This window comes from Lampetra planeri, chromosome 8 (genome assembly GCF_965212315.1).
Source record: "Lampetra planeri chromosome 8, kcLamPlan1.2.h2, whole genome shotgun sequence".
NCBI lineage: Eukaryota > Metazoa > Chordata > Hyperoartia > Petromyzontiformes > Petromyzontidae > Lampetra > Lampetra planeri.
The window spans coordinates 10,757,254-10,780,141 of record NC_136114.1 but is presented as its reverse complement, the minus strand read 5'-3'; the positions used below and the strand labels follow the sequence as shown (position 1 = coordinate 10,780,141).

General features: G+C 45.3%; 1 protein-coding gene across 3 annotated transcripts in view; it reads left to right on the top strand.

Moving 5' to 3' along the window:
* Positions 1-20,756, top strand: part of LOC144720315 (DENN domain-containing protein 5B-like) — a 52,772-nt gene extending 32,016 nt beyond the window's left edge. For 2 of the 3 annotated variants that reach the window (XM_078596974.1, XM_078596972.1), the window contains 19 exons: positions 1,056-1,385; positions 2,315-2,426; positions 3,060-3,247; positions 4,002-4,233; positions 4,801-4,951; positions 5,121-5,214; positions 7,000-7,131; positions 7,934-8,086; positions 8,922-9,012; positions 9,142-9,226; positions 10,005-10,133; positions 11,698-11,819; positions 13,256-13,401; positions 14,270-14,388; positions 14,838-15,019; positions 16,011-16,093; positions 16,288-16,414; positions 17,654-17,828; positions 18,580-20,756. In XM_078596974.1, coding sequence (XP_078453100.1) covers positions 1,056-1,385; positions 2,315-2,426; positions 3,060-3,247; positions 4,002-4,233; positions 4,801-4,951; positions 5,121-5,214; positions 7,000-7,131; positions 7,934-8,086; positions 8,922-9,012; positions 9,142-9,226; positions 10,005-10,133; positions 11,698-11,819; positions 13,256-13,401; positions 14,270-14,388; positions 14,838-15,019; positions 16,011-16,093; positions 16,288-16,414; positions 17,654-17,828; positions 18,580-18,763 — 2,835 coding nt within the window. In that variant the 3' untranslated portion in view covers positions 18,764-20,756. The remainder of the gene's footprint in view (positions 1-1,055; positions 1,386-2,314; positions 2,427-3,059; positions 3,248-4,001; positions 4,234-4,800; positions 4,952-5,120; positions 5,215-6,999; positions 7,132-7,933; positions 8,087-8,921; positions 9,013-9,141; positions 9,227-10,004; positions 10,134-11,697; positions 11,820-13,255; positions 13,402-14,269; positions 14,389-14,837; positions 15,020-16,010; positions 16,094-16,287; positions 16,415-17,653; positions 17,829-18,579) is intronic. The other variant, XM_078596973.1, reaches the window with a different exon arrangement.
* Positions 20,757-22,888: the final 2,132 nt, after the last annotated feature.

Genomic DNA, 22,888 nt, shown 5'->3' with positions numbered 1-22,888 from the left:
GCGTGCTGCATTACGAACCAGGCGATCCGAGTTCGATGCTCTCTCATGGCCACCAACACCAGTGATGATTGTCTGAACCGGTCCTGGGCATCCCCTAAGTCGACTTGACCTCAAATGAGTACTTGGTGTGGTGTGTAAACATCACCACTTGGGAGACAAAGGCTGTCGGGTGTGGTGCTAGCCACCCGCCCGCCCCCTCGTGTACCATGCAGGCCTTCATAGGTACTCGCGAACAGGCTATATGGGGGATCTTTGTCTTGTGTACGGAACCCAATATATTTGCTTTCATAGGTGCTCGCTAACAGCACTTTGCCCCAACGGCCTGAAAAGGTTATGGGCTGGTCTTTGTTTTGTGTGCATTACGGTATGGCTCGCCAACTATGACAGCCTGGCTCGCTCACTTGGCTGTGTTGTGTTGGTTGTTGGACTGCTGCGTTCATCACCTCCCACCATTCATCAACATGGCTGGCATAATTGTTTTGACATTTGTTGCTACGATCATAGGAAAGCACAATCATATAGCTGTGAATGAGGTTTCTCTTCTTCAATACCGTTCTGCGGACCTACTACACAGAGTATCTGGAACAAATAGCGCTGGGCCCTGCTCTATGGCCTGCCCACTCGATCAGTAGGGAAATTACTCGCTGATATTTGCTGAGAGCAACTTTGTTTCGAATCTATTTTCTTTTCAAGTTAGAAGCGCCCAGTTGGTTAGGAGCTTGATTGGGAACTTTTCCAGTGCCAGAGCCACGAACTAGAATTGGATTGCACATACTCCCATTATTGTCATCATCCCCAGAATCAACATTTTATCTACACATTTTTTCAACACAAGCATCGAATAGTGAAATTTCACAGTTGCGAGCGAGGTTTAAACATACACCTATGCTAAAACACTGTGTCGGATAAAGCAAGTCCCATCTTTGTTCAGTGCCCCATGAAACAGCAGCGGCACGGTCCATATGGGACATCAGACTGCAGTGTCACTTGGCCCGAAATAGCATCGTGGGCCCCCCAGGCCTGACTCGCCGTCGCATTGTGCCTGCCGTGCGCAGGCGAGCTTGTGCCTGGTCGACGTTGACAACCGCAGCCTGGAGCTGCCCGAGGAGCTGCCGCAGTTCCCCAACAAGCTCGAGTTTGTCCAGGAGCTCTCCGAGGTGCTGCTACGCTTCGGCGTTCCACCCGAGGGGAGTCTGCACTGCAGCGACAGCGCCGCTCACCTACGCAGCCTGTCGCTGCTCGGGCAGACTACGACCTCCCCTCCTGCTTTGGGGAACCGCCTGGGAACGCTGCCGACGCTTGGCAACCAGAACCATCTTACGAGCGAGGACCGGCGGAACGGAAACGTGGTGCCAAACCCACGCGGGATGGAGGAACTGCTGAAGGTTTGCGTTGTTTCTTATTTTGTTGTTTGTCTGTCAAAGCAGAATTTCAGAGTCATCAGGATCTTTACTTATACTGGAAGAATCCGATGAGCTATGAAGCTCTTTTTCACACGTGTCCAGTAGAGGCGGGTCAGAAAGTTACAACAATAAACAATACAAAAACCGATAAGAGTGCAAGGTATAGGGATGCTAATCAAGTCGCTAAATATAAATAAACGAAATATATGAGTGCAAATTGCATAAGTACATCAATTCCTGCTGATTTTCCAACAACAAATCCAATCTTGGGCAAGGCAGCAAAACAAAAACAGTCGCAGACCACACCAAGACAACACACAGTCCCTCAGCATGCAGATCGAGATGTCCTGCATGGGAGGCATGCTACCATCAGTGAGTGGTGGACATCATGAATATATCAACCATACGAAAGGGTAGGGTGGGGCGGTTGTAAGTATTTTGTTAGCACACTGCGCTATAAACCTGGCGACCTTCCCCATGGTCAGCATCAGTAGTGAGCGATATCTGAACCTGCCTTGGTCCCCCCCCCCCTTTGCCAGCCTGCACTGACCAACGTGGTGAATTATGTTAGAACAACCCCCATGGCCGATACGGCATGGGGGAGGTCTTCATCCAACATTAGATTGACCAAGGGCCGTCCACGTTTATTTTACAATAGAGCAAAGCCCCTTCCGTCTCCGCTTTCGTTCATTGGACCGAAGGGTCGTGTTCGCTGAACTAAAATTAATGGTCCCATGACGAGCGACACGATATATTTTGATTAAATACAAACTTTGGTGTTAAAACCCCGATTGCGAGTGACCGCTTGATGTTCCAGTCTGTTTGGCCACTCTATATGTGCGTTTAAATGATAACTGCACGAGCCACTTGTGTGCGTGCCTTCTGTGCTCATCGGTTCCATTTTCCTGCAGGGAAACGAAACGCTGGCGCGTGTGCAGGCGATAGCGAAGAGGACTGGGTTGAATTTTGACATTTCTTACTCGCTGAAGCGTCAAGGAAGTGAAAACCGCTTGGAAGGTCGAGGTAACTGTGCAATGCCACCGTATTTCCACTTTCAAGAAGTAACCGGGTGTAGTTTATTTCATTACCGTACGCGACACTGAGCATATTGTTGAACACGTGCATTTTGTCGGCAAGGCCCTTGTGCCCTAAGAGTACTTTAGCACATGAGCAGTGAGGCTTTAAAATAGTTTTTCGTAAACTCGGCTGGAGACACCATATCCCTACCTCAAAATACATAAAGCAGTGTATGGTCAAAAGGAATTTATTGTCTCTCTTAAAAAAAAACCTCATAACATCTTGACAGATTAATGCAAATGCCCAGTTATTTGTCCCAGAGTGAAGTTAAACCATACATACATTTCTATATTTTTCAAAAATGCTTCTTAAAGCGTCTGTGTTATGCTATTGTGTGTGTTTTCTCGGTTGCGCTCGATAGTTATCCATTGAGGGTTTCGGGTCGTGCCCGTGTGCTGTTCGGTGTGATGTCCGAACGGAAATTTGCTTCCTGAAGAGGCTCCCCTATAAGTGCGGGACGAAACATCGGACATTGTGCCGAAATGGCGGACAGCAACAACCCGAAGACAACATCGGAGAGCTATGCGTCGTGTGTCGCCGCGCTATTGTTGACCGATTCTTTGGGGTGTGTGGGGACAGGGGAAGGCTTCGACGGTTCGGAGGCAAACCAAGAGCTGCTCGAGCAGAAGTTGAACATTCACGTGCGGGAAGTCTTCGCCAACCAGTTCACGCAGCTGTTCGCCGACTACGAGGCCTTCGTCATCCAGCCCACGCAGGACATGGAGGCGTGGATCACGAGCAGAGAAAACATGCAGAACTTCGACAAGGTGTGTGCAGCGTCATTGAACGGTGCCGTGTAGGGCCATAAAGACGAGTGTAGGTCAACGTTGACCATCCTCCTTCTTCTTGGTTCTTTCGGTAAAGTCACGTAGACTTTACCGAAAGAACCAAGATGAATCCCTGCAGTCACGAAAGCTTTAAATCGAAAGTTGACCATCCTGTTGAGCCAAGTCGGCACACCCAGTGTGACGGGGGTGACATTGTTGTAATGTTACGATTTTTATATTTTTGGAGGTTTTTTTGTTCACTTTACTGTGGTTGCATGTTTATTATCTTAGGGGTCCCACGATGTAATCTCTTTCATTGTGTAAACGAAACCGGATCCTTAAGAAAATCAATTTTGTCTTATTGAGTGTATATCTCCACGTGACATCGTGATAAATTAAGTAAAATATTGAGAATTTCCAAATACTCCATACTATGACGATTCTATAAAATATTTACTCGGTCACTTCAGATTGTCATTTATGGGATCGTTTCTTGATAGGGAATTACAAAATCGCTTTTAATAGTAGAATGTAATGTTTTGAACTTTTATAATGTTACAAAGAACTAAATTCTAGTTTTCACTCATTCCACTTGTTGCTTTCATGCAAGTACATTTTTTGTTTACATCCTCAAACTTAAATGATTTACATTGGTCACAACTCTGTATCACTCTGCACATTTGTTCATCAACAACGGGGGAGGCGTTAAACACATTTGTCGTAAAAATACCGCCGCTTTATCTTCCGGTCGCAGGCTTCGTTCCTGTCGGATCAGCCGGAGCCCTACCTGCCCTTCCTGTCGAGCTTCATCGAGACGCAGATGTTCGCGACGTTCATCGACAACAAGATCCTGGCGCAGTGGGAGGAGAAAGAGTCGCTGCTGCGAGTGTTTGACGCGCGCGTGGAGAAGATGCGCGTATACGGCGTGCGGGCGCCACTGCTCCGCACGTCCACCTACCAGAAGTGCACCAGCACTCGGGAGGCAGGTGAAGATGAGTGTCTGGGGAGCAGTGAGCGTGTCGATGTTTACTCGCCACCACGCCACGCCACGTCACGCAAGAATATTCTGTGAACTTGCCGTCAACATTCACTTCGGGCTTTGATTGAAGACGGAAGCTTGTGTTGCCGCCGAAACGTCGTGATTTTTATTTTTATTTTATTTTACTTTTGTTAATTTTCATGTTTTACCTACGTGACTTTACCGAAAAAACCTAAGAATATGAATCCTTGCAGTCACGAAAGCTTCAAATCTAGAATTGATTGTTGTCACCTTTGCCGCCTTGTTTGTATTGATTGCTTTTTCTTTGTTTGATTGTTACGATGTGTTTTTTTTTCTCCGTTCCCCTAAATTTGACGAAATTTTATTTGCATGCTATTTGCTGAAAAGTAAATAATACCTGCCCCCGACCCTTCTTTGTGAACTTTTAGTTTTTTGTTCCTTTTTCTCTGTCGGTGTCCGTTTCGGATCCATACATCACGGCAGGCAACGTACACTGATGTGCCGAGTTGGTGACAATTGCCCTGTTTGCATGTCTGCCTCTCCGTAATTGCAGAACAAGCTTTGGAGCAGCGACTTTCAAAGATTGACCACACGGCTGTCCACCCACACCTCCTGGACATGAAGATCGGACAGGGCAAATACGAGCAGGGCTTTTTCCCACGTTTGCAAGCGGAGGTGCTCGCTACCGGACCCACCAGCGAGAAGTACGCTTACGTTTGGCTTCTGTTCAAATGCTTGGGTGTTTTTTGTCAATTTGTATTTCGATCTTCTTTCGCACTGTACGTCGCCAACCGTGTTAATCGGATGTGCGACGACTCCGCATTTTCTGTAGTCGCCGTTTTATTCGAGGAGCTCCTGATCTTCCCTGTGCAGATCGTCGAAGAGAAGCTCCTCGGCCCAGTGGAGGAGGCGGGACAGGCTGAGGCAGCACTCGGAACACCTGCAGCTCGACAACGACCAGAGGGAGGTGAGACCCAGAAACCTGCGAGGCCTTCATTTTAATTGTGGATTGCTGCATTGATATTTCGGATCACGATAATATAGTAATAGTTTGATTTAAGCACACCTTATGCTGACATTGCACTGATGCAGAGGGATATGCAGGATACTTTTTTATACGAGCATACTTTACCGATTTTGTTTAGTTTGTTGTCCTACCCCCGCACCTCCGATTAGCACGGTTGGATACGTATGGTGCGAAAAAAGTTCAACATGCATTCAACATACATACACGACAATAATATATACACCTGGCCTTGCACCCAAGGGATGTGCTTATATCCAGCCTCTACTTTATTGTATAAAAAATTTCATTTTTTGAAGAAACTACAAATGTGTTTTTTGCTTAAGTTTTATCAATCCATTGAAGAGAAGTCTAGACTGTGGTGGGAGCCCCTTGAGGTGGTACCTCCCGTTTGCTAGAATATATACTTTTATGCTGACATATATGGTGAAAGTTTCGGTAATTTAAACTTCTTAGAGACTACAAATGCTTCTCTGCAAAAGTCAGCCTTTTCCTTGCATGCTAAAATTTCTTTTTTTACATCTTTCATCTTTAAAACATCCAACTTCATTTCTTCCTGCAATTTCCACTTTATCCCTTTTTATTCGTGTGTACGTACCACGTATCGCAGCATGCGTTCACACGTGAACTATTTTTGCTTTCTTGAAAAGTGTTCGGTTTGCCCTTTGCTTCATTCTATACTGCGTGCTCTCTTCATCTCTCCGTTTGTTTTTTGCTTGCACGTGCTTGCATGCTGCCCGTGTGACCTCCTACGAACTACAAAAAAAAGCGACTGGAGCGCCTTAGGGCTTGCCTAGAGGATGCCCTGACGTGCTTGGAATGGGAACAGGTAGACAGACTAGACACCCAGTGGGAGTGGGAGGAGTGGGAGAGGCCCGATGGGACTCTGGTTCGCCCTCCACAAAAATCCCGCTCAGAGTTCTCGCTGGTAGGTTGTGAGCATTTGTTATGAATGTGTTGGGTGTCGCGTGTTAATGGGCGCTGCGGGGGCGAGATGTTAACTACCTCGCCTGGAATACAGGAGGTCAAGTTTTCCCGATCCCAACCCCCATGCCTGTATATTTGGAGTTGGCATGTTCTCCCGTGGTTGCGTGGGGTTTTATCCGGGTCATCCGGTTTTTCCCTCTACATTTATAAACATGCATTTAGGGTATTTGGCTGCTATTAATTTTTTCCACGTGATAAGCCACTTCGTTGAGCTATAATTTGTGGCCAGGTTGGTTCTTAAAATAATTATATAGCTCAGTGGGCCTTACCTTGTAAAATAATAGTAAAAACAAAATAGGCATGGTCAGATACTCGGTGGAAAAATATTGACACTGTCTAATTGTGACATGTTATGTACAGAACAGTTGTCAAAACGTTTGTATAATATATATTGTATTAGCTTATTTATAATAATAGTTCACATCAGTATAACAGTATACTTATGGGTTAACTCATTGAGAGCTTATTATGTATTTATTCATGCAGTAGGCATCACATGTTTTTTTGTTACTTCCTAAAAAGCGTCGCCAACCCGCACAATTTTTAGAAACACCGTTGGATATAGTCACTAAGTTTGACAAGCATAAAATTATCTAAAAAGCGTTGTAACATAAAGCAATCATTAAACGTAACATAGAAATGTGCGCACCACCCTACACTTAAAAGCATTTCAAAAACGCAGCCTTGAGTTTGCTATGAGTAAGCTCCCCTGGCTGACGCACGGGGTGACACATCTGTCAGCGCTACATCCAGGAGGCACGGAGTCTGGGGAAGAGCGTTCGTCAGCCCAAGCTCTCCGAGCTGTCGCCCTCCGTCATCGCGCAGACCAACTGGAAGTTTGTGGAGGGGCTGCTGAGAGAGTGCCGTCTTAAGGTACGCGGCTCTCCATTACGGCTTCCTCAAGGGGGGGGGGGGGGGGGGGGTCGGTGTTCGACCGGGTAAATTATGCCGTCTGCTACTTGTAAGTCTCAGCCTGAGCCAGACTTTGCTTTTAAGTGTCTGTGCTGTGTGTTAAAATACCCTGCTGTTGAGAGCCAGGCCTTTGCAAGCCAACCATTTATCCAGGCATGTCAGACTCGTTGATTCATCTTGAGAAGCATTTTATGCAATATTAAAGCAAAAAATGTATTGCTCTATATGCATAAGTATAAATTAATAGTTTACATTATTTTGTCAATCTACTGGTGAAGTCCTCCCCTACGCCATGTCATGTTGTTTAGCCATACTTCACCACGCTGGTCAATACGGGTTGGTGAAGTCGGTGCCCAGACCCAGTTCAAACATCACTCGCTGCCAATGTCAGTCGTTGCTCGAAAAATTAACTCTGTTTGCAAGGTTCACAGTGTAGTACCATGACAACTGCACCACTGCTGTACCCACAGTAGAAATATATATGGGATTCTAATTAAGAGAACGTTGTTCTCAAATTTCGTGCTTTGCTGGGCGAATGAGCAATCCGCCACCAGATAGTGTTACAGAAACATTAAAAAAAGGGCATTCACACGTAAAGGTATTCCATAAACCTAAATACAACAACTTAATGAGGAAATAAGGGCACGGATCACTTCACCCCAACAGCCAACCAGCCCTCACGGACGATGGCGTTCGCACGGGAGTCTGTTGTCAACAATGTTACAACGCCCGATGGCTGTGCTCCTGCGGCGTCCCTGTGCAGACCAAGCGGATGCTGGTGGAGAAGCTGGGCCACGAGGCGGTAGAGCTGGGCCACGGGGAAGTGAACATCACTGGCCTGGAGGAGAACACGCTGCTTGCCAGCCTCTGTGATCTGCTGGAGAGGATTTGGAGTCATGGCCTGCAGATCAAACAGGTAATCGTTGGAACCGATTGAGGTTAGGGCAGCATTCTTCGTTGCAGGGCCTGCGGGCCATTGGCGGGCCCCCGGTGGCCTTTTGTGCGGCCCCTAACGTGTTGCCCCCGACAATACACAAATGTGAAAACGCCCCATCGTGCTGTCAAACCCCAATGGTTTCAAATGTGTGGCGGCTCTCGCACTGATGTCTTATCGGGAAAAGTGCCCCCCCCCCCCCCGCCTCTGAAAATTATTGAAGAACACTGGGTGAGAGAGTAAAGGCGCGCAGCCCTTCATTTGCATGCTCACGCCACTGTTGACAGGAGGGCTTCCACTAGAGGGAACTCTATTTGGCCCCTATAAGAGGGTATCTGGCCTATTCTTCCATGCTGGTGGAATGTTGTCAGAGGTGGGAGCAACCAAACCCCACCACACGCAAATTTTTGATCAACTGTGTGGTGCACCCATTTATATCGCCATATGAAAGAATTAGAAATAAATACGGAGTTAGCCATTGTATTAAAGAGTTAGAGAAATAACTCGGCTTACTTGATTCAAAATGTCACATTTTTTACTAATTGAAGTTGAAATAATCTTCCGTTTTCTGAAAGAGAATTTGTTTCTCCACTAACCCACATTGGCCAATATGGTGAAGTATAGTCAAAACAATCTCCACGCATTTGCATGGCGTGGGGGAGGCCCTCCTCACCCAGTGGTGAAATGGACAATAGGGCCGTACAAATCATGGGTATACAAGAATAATATTCACGGTCACAGGATAAAGGGCTAATATTCATGGTGATAATTAAACATCAATGACAATTATGTGTGTGCGGCTGCTCGATTTGAACAGGGGAAGTCTGCTCTATGGGCTCATCTCCTGCGCTTCCAAGAGAAGGAAGAGAAATTGGAGAGCAATCCTGAGCCCGGCTCAACTGGCTCTGGTGAGCGCACTTCTCGCTCTTGTTGAGAAATGTTCTATTTTTACATGTGCCTGCTGCTGTGACACTGCAGCTGCTGTCATCAGTGTTGTTGTTTGATCCTCAAGTGATTTGCTGTTTAATCTGCCGCAGGATTGGTTCCCGGGCATGAAAGAAGAAAATCCGATGCCTCTCCGATTATGCCTCAGCTAAAAGTATCGTTGACGCAAGACATGAGGTGAAGGGCATAGCGTCATGTACACATGTTCACGCAGTTGTGCAACTACAACACGCTATGCGCGTTTATTAGCTTTATCTTAATGTGCTAACTGAAGTTAATCTTTCGAGTCAGTATTGTGTATTTAGAAATTGATTTACAAAGCCTTACCTTGGGTTTCTGCCTCGGTGTGTAATGGTTAGCGGCACATTGGACCAGCAATCTAGAGATCGCCAGTTCGATTCGGTCTCCCAACGTGGCAGTTGAAACATTCAGCAAGTTTCTTAAATCCCACCGCCGAGGTCCACCCAGCAGTGAAAATGGCTCCACTGTTTGTTAGTCAATCAGCAGGTCCCACGTGGTGGTGGTGTAAAGTGTGGGTACTCCCACCTCTTCCAAGACATATGACCATTGTGGAAGAGTAGGCAAAATGCCATCTATAAGGGCTATCTAGTGCTTCCTGCAGTGGAGGCCTTTCCGCCTATAGTGATGTGAACAAGCAATGGCAGGCCTGTGCGTTTACCTTTGGCTATGTTAATGAATTAAGCAAGTATTGTGAATTGAAAACTCGTTTATTTCTAACTGCTTTTTGTGTTAAGTTTGTTGTCCTTCCCCCACATTTCCGATAAGCATGGTTGGCTACCTACGGTCTGAAAGAAGTTCTACATACATACATTTGGAATTTGGTCTACTAGAGACAGTGGTGGTGATGATTACGATGACGAGGACCTCGTGGATTTATCCCTCGTCACGTGACCAGCACGAACAAATGACCGAACTTGAAACACACCCCCTGCAGGCACATTCAGAATATGGGCGAGATCCACACTGACGTGGGGAGAGCGAGGGCCTGGGTGCGGCTCGCCATGGAGAAGAAGCAACTCGCGAGGCACCTGAAGCAGCTGCTGTCCGACCAGGAGCTCACCAAGTATGAGTTTGAATTTGCCTTCTCCCCAAACAGCAACGTGTAATTTTCTTCAGGATTTGTGTTTTCCAACAACCTCGAGTTAAAAAAAAAATTCTGCTTTATTTGGGTGCGGCTGCGCATTTGACGTCGTCACCGACTGTTACTTAAGTGCCCCGCCCTCCTCCTGCATGGCCTCCGTAGACCGCAAAGGCACACGGGGAAATAGGAATGTCGTTTGCCTTTGTGGTCTACGGAACTGGGTGCGAGGAGTGCGACGCAAAGCAACAACTGGAGATGAAGACACGCACTCACGCAGTCGTACCCGAATAAAACAGAATTACGTTTTTCGTGGATTTTCCTTTTTACACCGCCGCCATGCGCACAGTCCCAAAGGCCCAAATTTCCAGGCGGGCCAGGAGCGTAAGCGGCACCGTCAAAGTTGCAGGAGATCAGAGTTTACACGATTTCTTGAATTGAGCAACATCATACAAGAGCTCGGGGAAGAGGGACTATGGGAGGGAATTGTGGAGTCAAGCAGCGCAAAGCAGAAGGAGAGAAGCGTTGCGACATGTGTCGTGGTGCTTGAACGCAGAATGGATGAGATGAAAATTGTCAGTCTGGCAGGCCGAGTCAAACACAGGACAGTATCGCACGTCCGACACTCGCTGGGGACTGAGGCATAGGCGGATTTGATGGAAAGGCCGGTTTCCTGAACATCGATAGAAAACGACAGTTGCACCACGTCCAAATACGTTACTGGTCAATTGGAAGGCGCAAACTGCTTTAAATATAGTGAAATGCTTTGCGATGCTTTAACAGTAAGTGAATGTACGCAAGATTAAGAATACATTACTGCGTGCATAAAAGGTCGGATGTGTGAACATCTAATAGAAAATTACTTCAAGCATGCACAAATATTGCACTGGGTGTGGCCGGTTAATTGGTCCTGGTGGATTTATGATGGTTGGATATGCGACTTTGTACTGCGAGACTGGAGTGGGTGTTCCTGGATACTTTAAAATTGTCCTTGATTTTCCTGACATTCAGCCGCGTCGATGGCACGGCGAAGTCCTTTGGGCACGGAATGGACAGGAGAAATGAACGAGCAGATTAATAGTGATTATCGTCCAATAGGGTTTTCCCCTTTTTTCTGGCAACAAAACTGACACCTTTTGCAAGGAATCATGTCTACATTAACCGCAATACTTGCAGTCAAATGCAAACCAAAACACAATACTCTGGTAATGTATGCATTGTCTTTGAAACTGATTGGTCCACACCAGAGACAGCTTTCTTTGGAGCCTCGTCTCATATGGCGTTCGACCAGATGACGCCAAAAGGCGCACAGTTCAAGACAACGCACTACCAGAGTAATAAGGGCTCGGGGTAAGCAGCTACATCATGGGACCTCCTTTGCCAGTACCAAAATATACCAATAGGGTTTTCCCCTTTTTTTTTTCTGGCAAAAAAAGGGGAAAACCCTATTGGTATATTTTGGTACTGGCAAAGGAGGTCCCATGAAGTGATTATCGTCGTCGTTCTGTCCATTGATCCAGTCCTTGGCATCTGTCTGTGTTTCCCGCAGGAAACTCTACAAGCGCTATGCCTTCCTTCGGTGCGACGATGAAAAGGAGCAGTTCTTGTATCACCTTTTGTCCTTCACCACCGTCGAGTATTTCTGCTTCACCAATGCCTTCAGCTCCATCGGTAAGCCACAGCCGTGCTTACTTTTAAACTAATTAGGATAGTCATTAAATTTCTATTTAAAGCTTTCGTGACTGCAGGGATTCATCTTCTTGGTTCTTTCGGTAAAGTCACGTAGAAGGGAAGTAATAAAATAATAAAAATAAAACATAATAAAATAATTCTCACGACGTTTCGGCCACAACGCAAGCAGCCGTCCTCAGGTGAAAACCAGGTCTGTCGGGGAGACAGCGTCTGAATGAAACAGCACACGAGCTTGGAGCATATATATAAGCTTATATATATGCTCCAAGCTCGTGTGCTTATATATATGCTCCAAGCTCGTGTGCGGCTGCTTGCGTTGTGGCCGAAACGTCGTGAGAATTATTTTATTATGTTTTATTTTTATTATTTTATTACTTCCCTTCTATGTGACTTTACCAAAAGAACCAAAAAGAGGATAGTCATTGTAGGACGATAACTGCACAGGCTTACCTCCATACAACAAATAACTCTTGACAGCTGTATTTCAAATGGACTGCCATCTGACAATGTGCTCCTCTAGAGTATTTTGAATTTGGCCCAAAAAACGTTAAATCATTCACCCATTCCAAATGCATGTTTATTCAGAAGGAAACGAAGGTCAAGTGGTTGTGCAGGCGACCACGAGCCGCGCTATGAATCCCAGCCACCTGAGTTCAATTCTCAACCACAGCTAAAGTCAGTCACGAGTGATGTGTGAACCGGTCCCTGGACCACCTTCACAAACCCGAATTGAATTTGCACGGCGAAGTAAAGGTCAAAACAACCCCACGACTTAACACGTAGGCTTTTGCGACCAATATTTATTCATGATAACGTTTTTTTGGGGTAGATAGCTTAAATGTAAATGTGTTGTAAACCCCCCTCCAAATTGTAAATGTTGTGGGTTTGCTCTCTTAACACACAACCGGTGTGCTGAAGTGGAAACAAATGTGCACGTTTTGAGAACGTGGCAATCCTTTACTAATTGGCTGTGTCGAGTGGAGGTGGGTTTATGACACATTTACATTTACTTGATCAAGCCCAAACAACGTTATCATGACCCCCACAACTGACACAGTGTGTGGGAAGTCTACATCCAGCAGTGCATTGATTGACAAAGGCCTGCAAGTTACAAAGGAAATATTTCACGTACGTGGAAGTGTTTTATTTATTTATATTTAGTGACCTGCTTACCTTTTCTTTTTTGCACTCCTATCGTTCTTTTTGTATCGTTTGCTGTTGCAACTCGCTGACCCGCCCACATACTGCACATCCGTGAAAAAAAGAGCTTCACGGCTCATCGGATTCCTCCAAGTCTAAATAAAGATTCTGATTCAGTATTTCACGTTGACAAATGATGGCGATGCCTCGTAACCTCTCCGTGTGCCTACCGCCCCCCCCCCGCCCCCACCATCCTGCACTCGTGCGCTTTGCAGTGATGCCGTACCGCGTGCTCATCGTGCCCAGCAAGAAACTGGGAGGCTCCCTCACCACGGCCAACCCGTGGATCTGTGTATCTGGGGAACAGGGAGAGACCGGGGTCATGCCTGTGCCGAAAAACGTGCTGGAGATGACATTTGAGGTAAATGACCTTTTTGAGGGGAATGACCTTTAAAATCGACAGAAGAGAGAGAGAAAAACAAGTGCGAGTAATTCTTTTTTTCTTTTCATACCACTGGAATAAGGTTGGTGTGTTAAATAGGTAGTATATATATGCTGTTGTGTATCAAAAGGCACCATTTATAGAAATAATTTCACATTGGTAGGTACTTTGCCTTTGAAAAAATTGCCCAATGTCATATTGGACCTGGCGCATAATTTAGGCTGGTTAGTATTTGTATAGGAGGATGCGTGAAAATACTCGGTGTTTGTATACGTGGGCTTCAAGATGGCCAGGTGTTTGTAGTACTGTGATGGATTCTTTAATCTGTATAAAATATTTAAGTGTTACCCCATTGTTTGTGTGGATACTTTTGTTTACTGCCACATGCCAAACGGTCATGAATGGAAACCCTCACCAAGTCTGAAGACGTTGTGATGATTTCATGGAAGGGTGTAACAATGCATCAATCGAAAATTCTCAATTATCGTAACTCACAATACGTGCATTGTATCGCACTCATACGAATTTACTTTTATTTATTTTGCAAATGCTAAGCAAGTGTTACGTTTGGGCTCCTGGAGCAAGTAAAACTGTACAAATGAGATTGAAAAGAAATGTAAACGATACGCAAAATTATTGATTTTCATCAATCTAACTGGCCCTGCATTGCGATGTTTCATCGGATCGCCAGGGTTGGGGGCTGCGTGTACGTGTGAGGAATTGTTACACCCATACTTTCGTTGAAAAAATAATTGCCAGTGTTATTACTGTGAAACAGCAGAATGCTTTTCATTACTTTCAATTCTATAATTTCCTTCAAATTGCTGTCAACTTTGATGCTTCACAGTGCCCGAATCTGGGGAAGCTGACGACCCTGCAGATCGGTCACGACAATGCTGGGCTCATGGCAAAGTGGTTGGTGGACTGCGTCCTTGTACGGAACGAGATTACCAGCCACACGTACAGGTCAGAAAACAAAGGTTTACGATTCAACCCAAACCCACATTCGAGCCACTGACCCTGAAGTGGGGTTCGTGTTTTGAGGATCTCGGCAGGGGGGGGGGGAGTTGCGGAGAATTCAGAGCGAAACAAAAAATATTTTGTATTTTACCAGGTCAGGTCCACTGAGCTATGTAGCTCTTTTTCAGAAGTGACCTGGCCACAAATGATAGCTCAACGAAGTGGCTTATCACGTGGACATTTCTAGCAGCCGAATAAATACTCTAAACGCATGTTGATTATAAATGCGGAGGGAAAAACCCCGAGGACCCGGAAGAAGAATCTACACGACCACGGGGAGAACAAAGAATGTGGTCTTGAGTTGATTTGGGATACGAACCCACGACCTCCTACATGCCAGGCGAGGAAGTTAACATTTCGCCACTGCGGCGCCCCTCTGCTGTGCGTGCCGGTAGGTTTCCATGCGGCCGGTGGCTGGGCCGTGGTGTGGATGACGGCAGCTTGGAGAGGATACTGGTCGGGGAACTGGTGACAGTGGACGGTTCGGCAGAGGACATCACACGAAACAATCGCGCAACCTCTCCTCAGAACCCCCTGCCCATGCCGAGCAGGAAGATGGGCATCGCAAACAAATTCAGTGCGTTTCATGCTCTTTTTTTTTATCGGTGGAGAGGAGTTGATGAAATTCGTTTAGAGCCCTTGAAAAAAAATCAGTGGGCTTTTGTGAGCACACATCGCGATACAGCGTGTGGTGGCCGATGGACGAGACTAGGAAAGGAATGGCAGCCAAAGAAGTGTGCCTCAGAGGGAGGGGGTGATTGCTGTGGTGATGGATCGTGTTAACAGTGCCAGATGCAGCAGTGAGATGGATTGTGGAATCCCCAGGACCATGAGAGATTGTAACGGCATAGAGAGGCCTTCATCCAGCAGTGGATAGACATTGGCTGTTGGGAATGATGATGAATAGCCCATTGAGACTACCAATATTTTATTTTAAGGGTAAGCTGGGTTTTAAACATATTCTCTTCAAATGATAATTAGTTTGAAGCGCTTTATTTAGCTTCCTAACTCTGCTAAAATAATTTATGTTATATCTGGGCTTAATATAGTCTAAACATAATGCAATAATGAGTCTGACAGCTTAAGATATATACTGCACTGTTACGTAAAACAAAATTGTGAGTCGTATATTTATATCTTAACTTCGATTTTATCTATAAATAGCGCATACATAAATGCCACCTGATACTAAAAGAAATGCATCACCCCCATGTTTATGACGACTTCGATTTATTTTTCTTTGATAAATTATTACCATGTTCTCTGGATTATAGGACACTCTACAAAGTACGATGCATCCCAAACTTGTGCCCATTGTACGTGAAGTTCTACAAATCTGGTCACAGGCACAAACACTTGGTGAGCGGCTTGTAAGACGCACTCCCAACTTGTGCGTTAAAATCAGCGCTGGGGGGGGGGTGTCCCTTGTAATCCAGGAGAATACGGTACGAATGGAATAATTAAATTAAATTAACACAGTGTGTGTATTCCTTGTTTCGTGTTTGCAATGTGTACGCGTATCTTTTGTTCGTTTTACGTCTCAATAGTTTCAAATATTCCACCAACAGAGTTGGACACAGGCCAAATACAGGAGGCTGTTGGAGAAGCAGTTAACAGCCTCGTAAAACACTTCCACAAGCCAGAGAGAGAGGTGAGCAAATATCAAATGAGGGAGGGGAAGGGAAATCTATACTAAATCACTCTGAGAAAATAACCTGCTTCAGTAATATGTCTGGGAGCCCCCAGTGGTGGATATTTCCAGGGCCACAAAATCCATAAGTTGGCCCCCGAGTGGAAGAGTGAATGTCTCAGTGATGTACGTCTGTCTGTGTGTGCCATTCTCAGAGGGGCAGTCTCACTCCACTGCTGTGTGGAGAAGGAGGCCTGGTCTCTGCCCTCGAGCAGGTTTTTCACCACGGCTTCAAGTCTTCTCGTCTCTTCCAGAGAACCGTTTTTCTGTGGGACCTCCTGGGTAAGTAAAGCATTCTGGGGGGGAAAACAAACACTGGCAGCATTTTTGAGTAATTGTTCAGCTTTGGCCGTAATTCCAGTGCTTAAACTATGATCTTGTGGGAGTGGTGCGCACAGCATCCGTCTGTCTGCCCCCACGCGTGAGCAGGCATTGTTCTTAGCAGAATAATTTCGCCTGAGCATATTTATCATGAGCCCGAGGTTACATTTTAACCAGTTGACATTTCATTCAGAAGTGACCTTGCTTACTACCAATCCACCCAGTCATATGGGAAATAAGATATATAGTAATCTAAATGAAGCTGCTCATTTAAAAGCTATCTTAATTAAAATAGCAGCAACAATATTGAAACCTCCATAATAGGGTTTTTTTTGGTTAGATCGCGTAAATATATAAATGTGTCGTTAAAACCCGCCACCACCCGACACAGCCAACTAGTAAGGGTTGTCACGTAAACAGAACATACCAATTCGTCACTAGTACAGCACTAACCGGTGTGTTGGAGAGCCAAGCCACAACATTTACAAACTGAGTACGACGTTTCGCCAGTAATTACAATTAGCTTCATCTTTGTTCATCTTTTTATTTTTTTACTCGAGCATAGTTATCGAGTGTGCAGGCAATAATTACACACGGGGGGCCCATTCTTCATCCCACACTGACCAGCTTGGTAAAAATATGTTACATTTGCCTACATGCAGCAGTGAATTGACAGAGGCACGTAAATTATTATCATCATAGAATAAACCCAAGGATAGAGGATGGGTTATGAAGAAGGGTGGGGGCAGGAATTTTGACAGTTGAATGGGACCTCCTGTTAGGGTCCACGCCAACCCCACTATGCCACTGCTACAGCATTCGACTTTGTCAATGCTGCTACACCGTACGGCGTTGTCGCTGGCGATATGTTAACTACCTTGCCTGGTATACAGAAGGTAGTGGGTTCGATCCCGACCCTAACGATGCCTGCTGTATATGTGAGTTTGCGTGTCTCTCTCTCTCTCTCTCCCCGTGGTCGCGTGGATTTTTCTCCGGATCCCTCCACATTTAGAAGCACGCTTTTAGACTTTGGCTGCTATAACATTTCCACGTGATAAGCCACATCATGGGCCTGTCATTTGTGGTCAGGTCCCTTCTGAAAAAGAACTGTACAGCTCAGTGGGGCTTACCTGGTAAAATACAAATTCAATATATATAGTTTAGCTTCGATCGGATGCCTGGTGGTGTTGTCGCTAACAGAGAAGGTATGCGTTCACCTGGAGAGCCTGGGGGATGGGGACGGCATCCAGGAAGAGCCGACGCCCGTGCGCAACAGTCGCAGCGGATTCTGCCGCATCGTCAACTCCATCAACACCTCGCGGCGCAACATCGGCAAGGACGACAAGTTTCAGCTACTCATCTGCCTGGGGGCCAGGTAGTGACGCGGCTGCGGCCGCCAGCGGAGCTTTGCCAACACTTGAATAGCCCGTTGCAAAAACAGGACTGAGTAAGCGTTGACTTTTCCCATTGTTACAGACACCGATGTGTATTTGGACATCTGTGCGTATACATGTTCTTGTTGAACACCTAGGCTTTCGCCACCAAGATTATCCATAAGAGGTTTTTGGGTTATGCGATCTAACCCAAAAACCTCTTAGGGACATGTTCTTGTATCAATTATTATGGACCACAATGTGCATTTATACATTGGCTTGCGTATATTTTTTGGTTTTCATCATTACAAACGCAAGTTATTTTTTGCTTGTATAATTACGTAAAAAAAGTGCATTTATGCATCCGCTCATGTACATTCGCTTGCATTCGTTATTACTTTGACTAATGTGTGTGTGTATATGTGCGTGTGTGCGTGGGGAGCGGTAGTGTCGCGGTTAGCGCGCTGCGCTACAAACCTGGCGACCCGGGTTCGATTCCCGCTCACGGCCAACATCAGTGACGATTATTTGAACCGGCCCTAGGCCTTCCCTAGGTCGACTCAGCCTCAAATGAGTACCTGGTGCAATGTGTAAACATCGCCACTAGGGAGACAAAGGCGGCCGGGCGTGGTGTCGGCCACCCACCCCCTCGTGTGCTGTGCAGGCTTTCATAGGTGCTCGCTAACAACACTAGCCCCAACAGTCTGCTAAGGCGATACGGGGATCTTTGTCTTTGTGCGCGTGTGCACTCAGGGACCACCAGCTGCACCGGTGGCTTCCCCTGATTGTGTCAAGCCCGGCGACGATGCAGCTGTACGAGGAGTGCGCGATGCTGCGCGACCACTCGTTTGTCAACGCGCTCATCCGCGTCTTGCAGAGCCTCCAGGAGTTCAACATCAACCTGGAGGCGTCGCTCACCAAGGGGCTGGAGCTCTGACGGCGACCGCATCCTCTGAACAGCGTTTCATTCATTTCCCAGAATTAAGAAAACCGTTTTACGGTTAAAAGAAAGTTTGAATTCAGGTAAACGTGTACAGATTTTTTTTCCCGTCTAATTTTTTTACATTTACGCTGAAAATGAATGAAGGTTGATTCAACGAGAAGACCTTGGCATTCGCGATTTGTGTTGGGCCTGCCCACCTGCCCCTCTTCCCCATCACATTATTTAGTTCAGAGAAGACTTGAGTTTATTTATGATACAAAGAGATTGTGTGTTATGCTAGGTCTGTGAGAAATCCACACCTGCCATGTGCTTGCCTGATCATCTGGCTGATGAAGATGCACAATCTTTAAATGAAACTGATGGGGTCTGTGTAGTCCCCCTGGGCTGCCTGACCAATTGTGCGTGAATCATACTGTATTGCGAAACTGTACATCTCACTTTAACGCTTTTCCTTTCCGATGACGTAGGTGTACGTACGTTTTTTTCTTACGCTTCCGTTCCGATTCCGTTCCGATTATACGTTTACGTCATCGGAACGGAATCGATTCTGAACTGAAATCGATTCCGATTCTGAACTGAAATAGATTCCGATTCAGAATCGTAAGTAAAAGACCATGCGGAAGGGGCGTATTCTTAGGTTTTTTCGGTAAAGTCACGTGACTTTACCAAAAAAACCTAAGAATATGAATCCTTGCAGTCACGAAAGCTTCAAATCTAGAATTAACGGAAGGGGCGTGTGGCACAGTTTGGTACCAGCTATCATAGAGTGCGGTCCTGTCGCTGAGATTTAGTGGTAAACGGGACACCCACCCTGCAACTTGCAGACGTCTCGGAACGGGAGAAGGGTTAATTGCAAATTAGGAGCAGGCTTTGAGGGTGGGGTGGTGGTTGTGAGTGTAATGCATTGCAGTGCAGGGTCAGTCATGTACGAATCAAAGGATTACAAACTTAAGAAATTAGAGGTGGTGTGGGGGGGTTTGTAAATGCACTTCTGAAGTGATGTCAGGACACTGTAAACATACTCTCCCCCAAAAAAACACTTCATGCCGCTGCAGCATTACACCCTCATCACTGGCCCTCAACGCTCTGTGGCTCAATGTATTCCAGAATCAGAAATTAGCAAGTCTGCATTCCAGCGTGTTTTGTTAACGAATACAAAAAAATGTATAGGCGACGTATTGGTTATCGATCTCTCACATCATGTGGGAAAGGATGATCAAATTTAATTCCTTCACCAAAACAAAGGGGGGAACTTGCAGTATATATGAAATAAAAACAGGTGAATCATTACAGAATGTAACAAATGTATGACGACGCTAATCCACGTGTAATGTTATTGTTTAGGCTTTCAAGCAGTGTTATTTTCATGTTTTGTTTACAAGAGATGGATGTCACTTAAGTCTTGTTCATCCAGGTATAATCAACAAGTGCTGCCGGAGAAATCCCGCCAGCCCATTGCTGTTCTCGTAAAACAAGTCAATCAAATTTGAGACTGATTTAAGCCATGTGTACTTTAAGCTATACCTTTGCAGTAATCTGTGTAAAATACATTTACGTAATTTCCTAAAGCGAAATCAAAAGACAATTCCCTCCCCCCCCTCCACCCCATTATTTAATTCTAAGCAATGCAAATGTGAACCTTGTGTAGTCATTTGCTATAACGCAAATGCCGTGTACCCATAACCCCTTGAACAGTTATAAGCTTTATTGAATGTAACAGTAACAAGTACACATCTGCCAGCTTAGTTTTATACATGAACAAAATTGTACAACATGTAACTTATTCAAAACTAGGTTTTCGTCCATGTAGGAATCGGTACCTGTTTAAAAAAACACGTCTGCTGTAACTTTGCGATTTTTTTTCATTATTTTTGTCTTGCAAGAAATTTTGCCGTCTGCCTGTTCCTTTTGTGTGTTGTGAAATTGTCAAGAGTGCTTCGTTTAATTTAAGCTGTTTAGTTTGAAATAAAAAACTTTGCAACTTGAATGATTTGTTTTCATAACTGGGGTTGTTGCTATAAAATTAAATCACATCATTCAAGAAATTTTATACCGTGACTTTACCGAAAGAACCACCGAGTATATGGATCCCTGCAGTCACGAAAACTTCAAATCTAGATTGAATGGGGTTATTGCATTGTGGAGCTGTTATTTTGCATCGCAAACATCCACTGTTATATATTTATCGAAGTGTAAAATGGGTAGTAGATTTGGACACGTTAAGCTTTTGCAGTTTAACCACTAACGATTGGTATTTGAGAGAACATCACTGTGCTCCTTCAAACATTTGTTGTAATTATCACCATCAGTCACTTAATCATGGAAGTGCCAATGTTTTTCCCATCTGCATGTCTGCCACTGATGTTCCTGTCCAAGACTCTTTGTTCATCATACAGCTCGTATTTGACCAACCAATCTTCATCCTTTTGACTGGGACCTGCAGGGAAATCCCTCCAGTCTTCAAGTGCCAAGCCATTGCAACTTTCCTCTTTACTATTGCCCAGGAGTGGTTCACGTACCCCAATCTTTTTCGTCCACATGAATCGACAGGTTTGTACGATTGGCAGTGTGTAATTTAATATACACGATTCAGTGTTCAACAACTGCAAGCTCATCATGGAAAAAATACATTAAATACGGTAATTGCTTTCACAAATGTATTGAATTGGCCCTCTTAGGTCTGATGCCAAAGCCTGAGGGTTAGATTTGCAGGAAACCGTGATCACCACACCAACACAGGTGTCATGCAAAGGCTTTCTTTACTCCCTCGTCCATGAACCCTTATCGTTGCTGTTTATAGAATTGAGTCCAACTGGAGTGCAGATGCCCAGTCTGGCAGCTGATTTGAAAGGCAATGAAAAAAACGAGGCTTTACCCGTTCTGGCACTAAAACAGGTGTTAAGATGTTAAAACACAAATTAGCTACCAATTGCAAAACAGGTCTGCAATAACCACAAATACTTGTGGCGAAACTTGCAAACAAACACGCTCTAATAATAATATGCATTCCTTGAAACTGGCCTACACCAGAGACGGCCTTCTTCATCGCTTTGTCTCACCATGTATGAAACTGGAAACCGCCAAAAGGTGAACATCACAACAGTAATGCAAGTATCAAAGCATTAATAACTCGTGTTGAGAAGTTATACCTTTGACAGCTTTTTGGAAAGGCTTTCCCAGGACTCTTAATGGCACCATTCTTCAGATATCTCTTCGGGCCTTATATGGGGCTGGAATTTCTCACCACCATTTTGTGATGGGCACACGTTGGCCACGGTTTGCATGTGCAGCGAGGGCTGCTGTTTGGAGGGACCGTGCTTCACATAATTATAAAGACCCCATGCAAATCTCATTAATATTGGCACAGTGCAATTTCCATGTAAATGGTAAGCCAGCTCATTCATTTGGTATTAAGTTAAGGGATCCATCCTGTCCTAAAATGTATCATTAACTACTCAATTGTTAGGAAAACATGTTACAACTTGAAAAGCGGCGCACAATCTCCAGCAATCCTGTGCTAATCTGCCTTTACAGCAACTAGTACTGTATAAAACGAACATAAATTCGCAATTAATAGAAGTCATATATGGTGTCGAAGAGTCGTTTAATGGGTGAATTTGGCTGGTAGGAGCTAGTCCACTGCACCATTTCAATGGAATGTTGAATGCACGCATTTTAAAAAAAACCGTCTATGCAAGATGACCAAAGAAACAGGCCTCCATTGCCCACGTGAGTTCAGGAGCCGTGGACAGTTACATCTGACGAGTCGACAGTGGTTGTCCTGTGGGTAGATCAACCCTTCCAGAGGAATGAGGATTATTCCACCACTGGCTCAGGGCTGTCAACGGGATATGAACACTACCCCAAAAGGCTCATCGGAGCAGTAAAAATCACATTGATGTTGACCCTAATTTGTGAAGGAATAGCTGCCATCTCAAAAAATAGTTCTCGTTAATATGCAGTTTGAGCCATTCAAGAGCCAACCGATTAGCACGGCTGGCTACGTACCGTGCGAAAGACGTCAACATACAAACACTACATTGCCAACATTAACCATCTGTTAGAAAAAGTTATCCTTTCAATGCAGCCATCTTAGCAACACAATCACTTTCACCCATA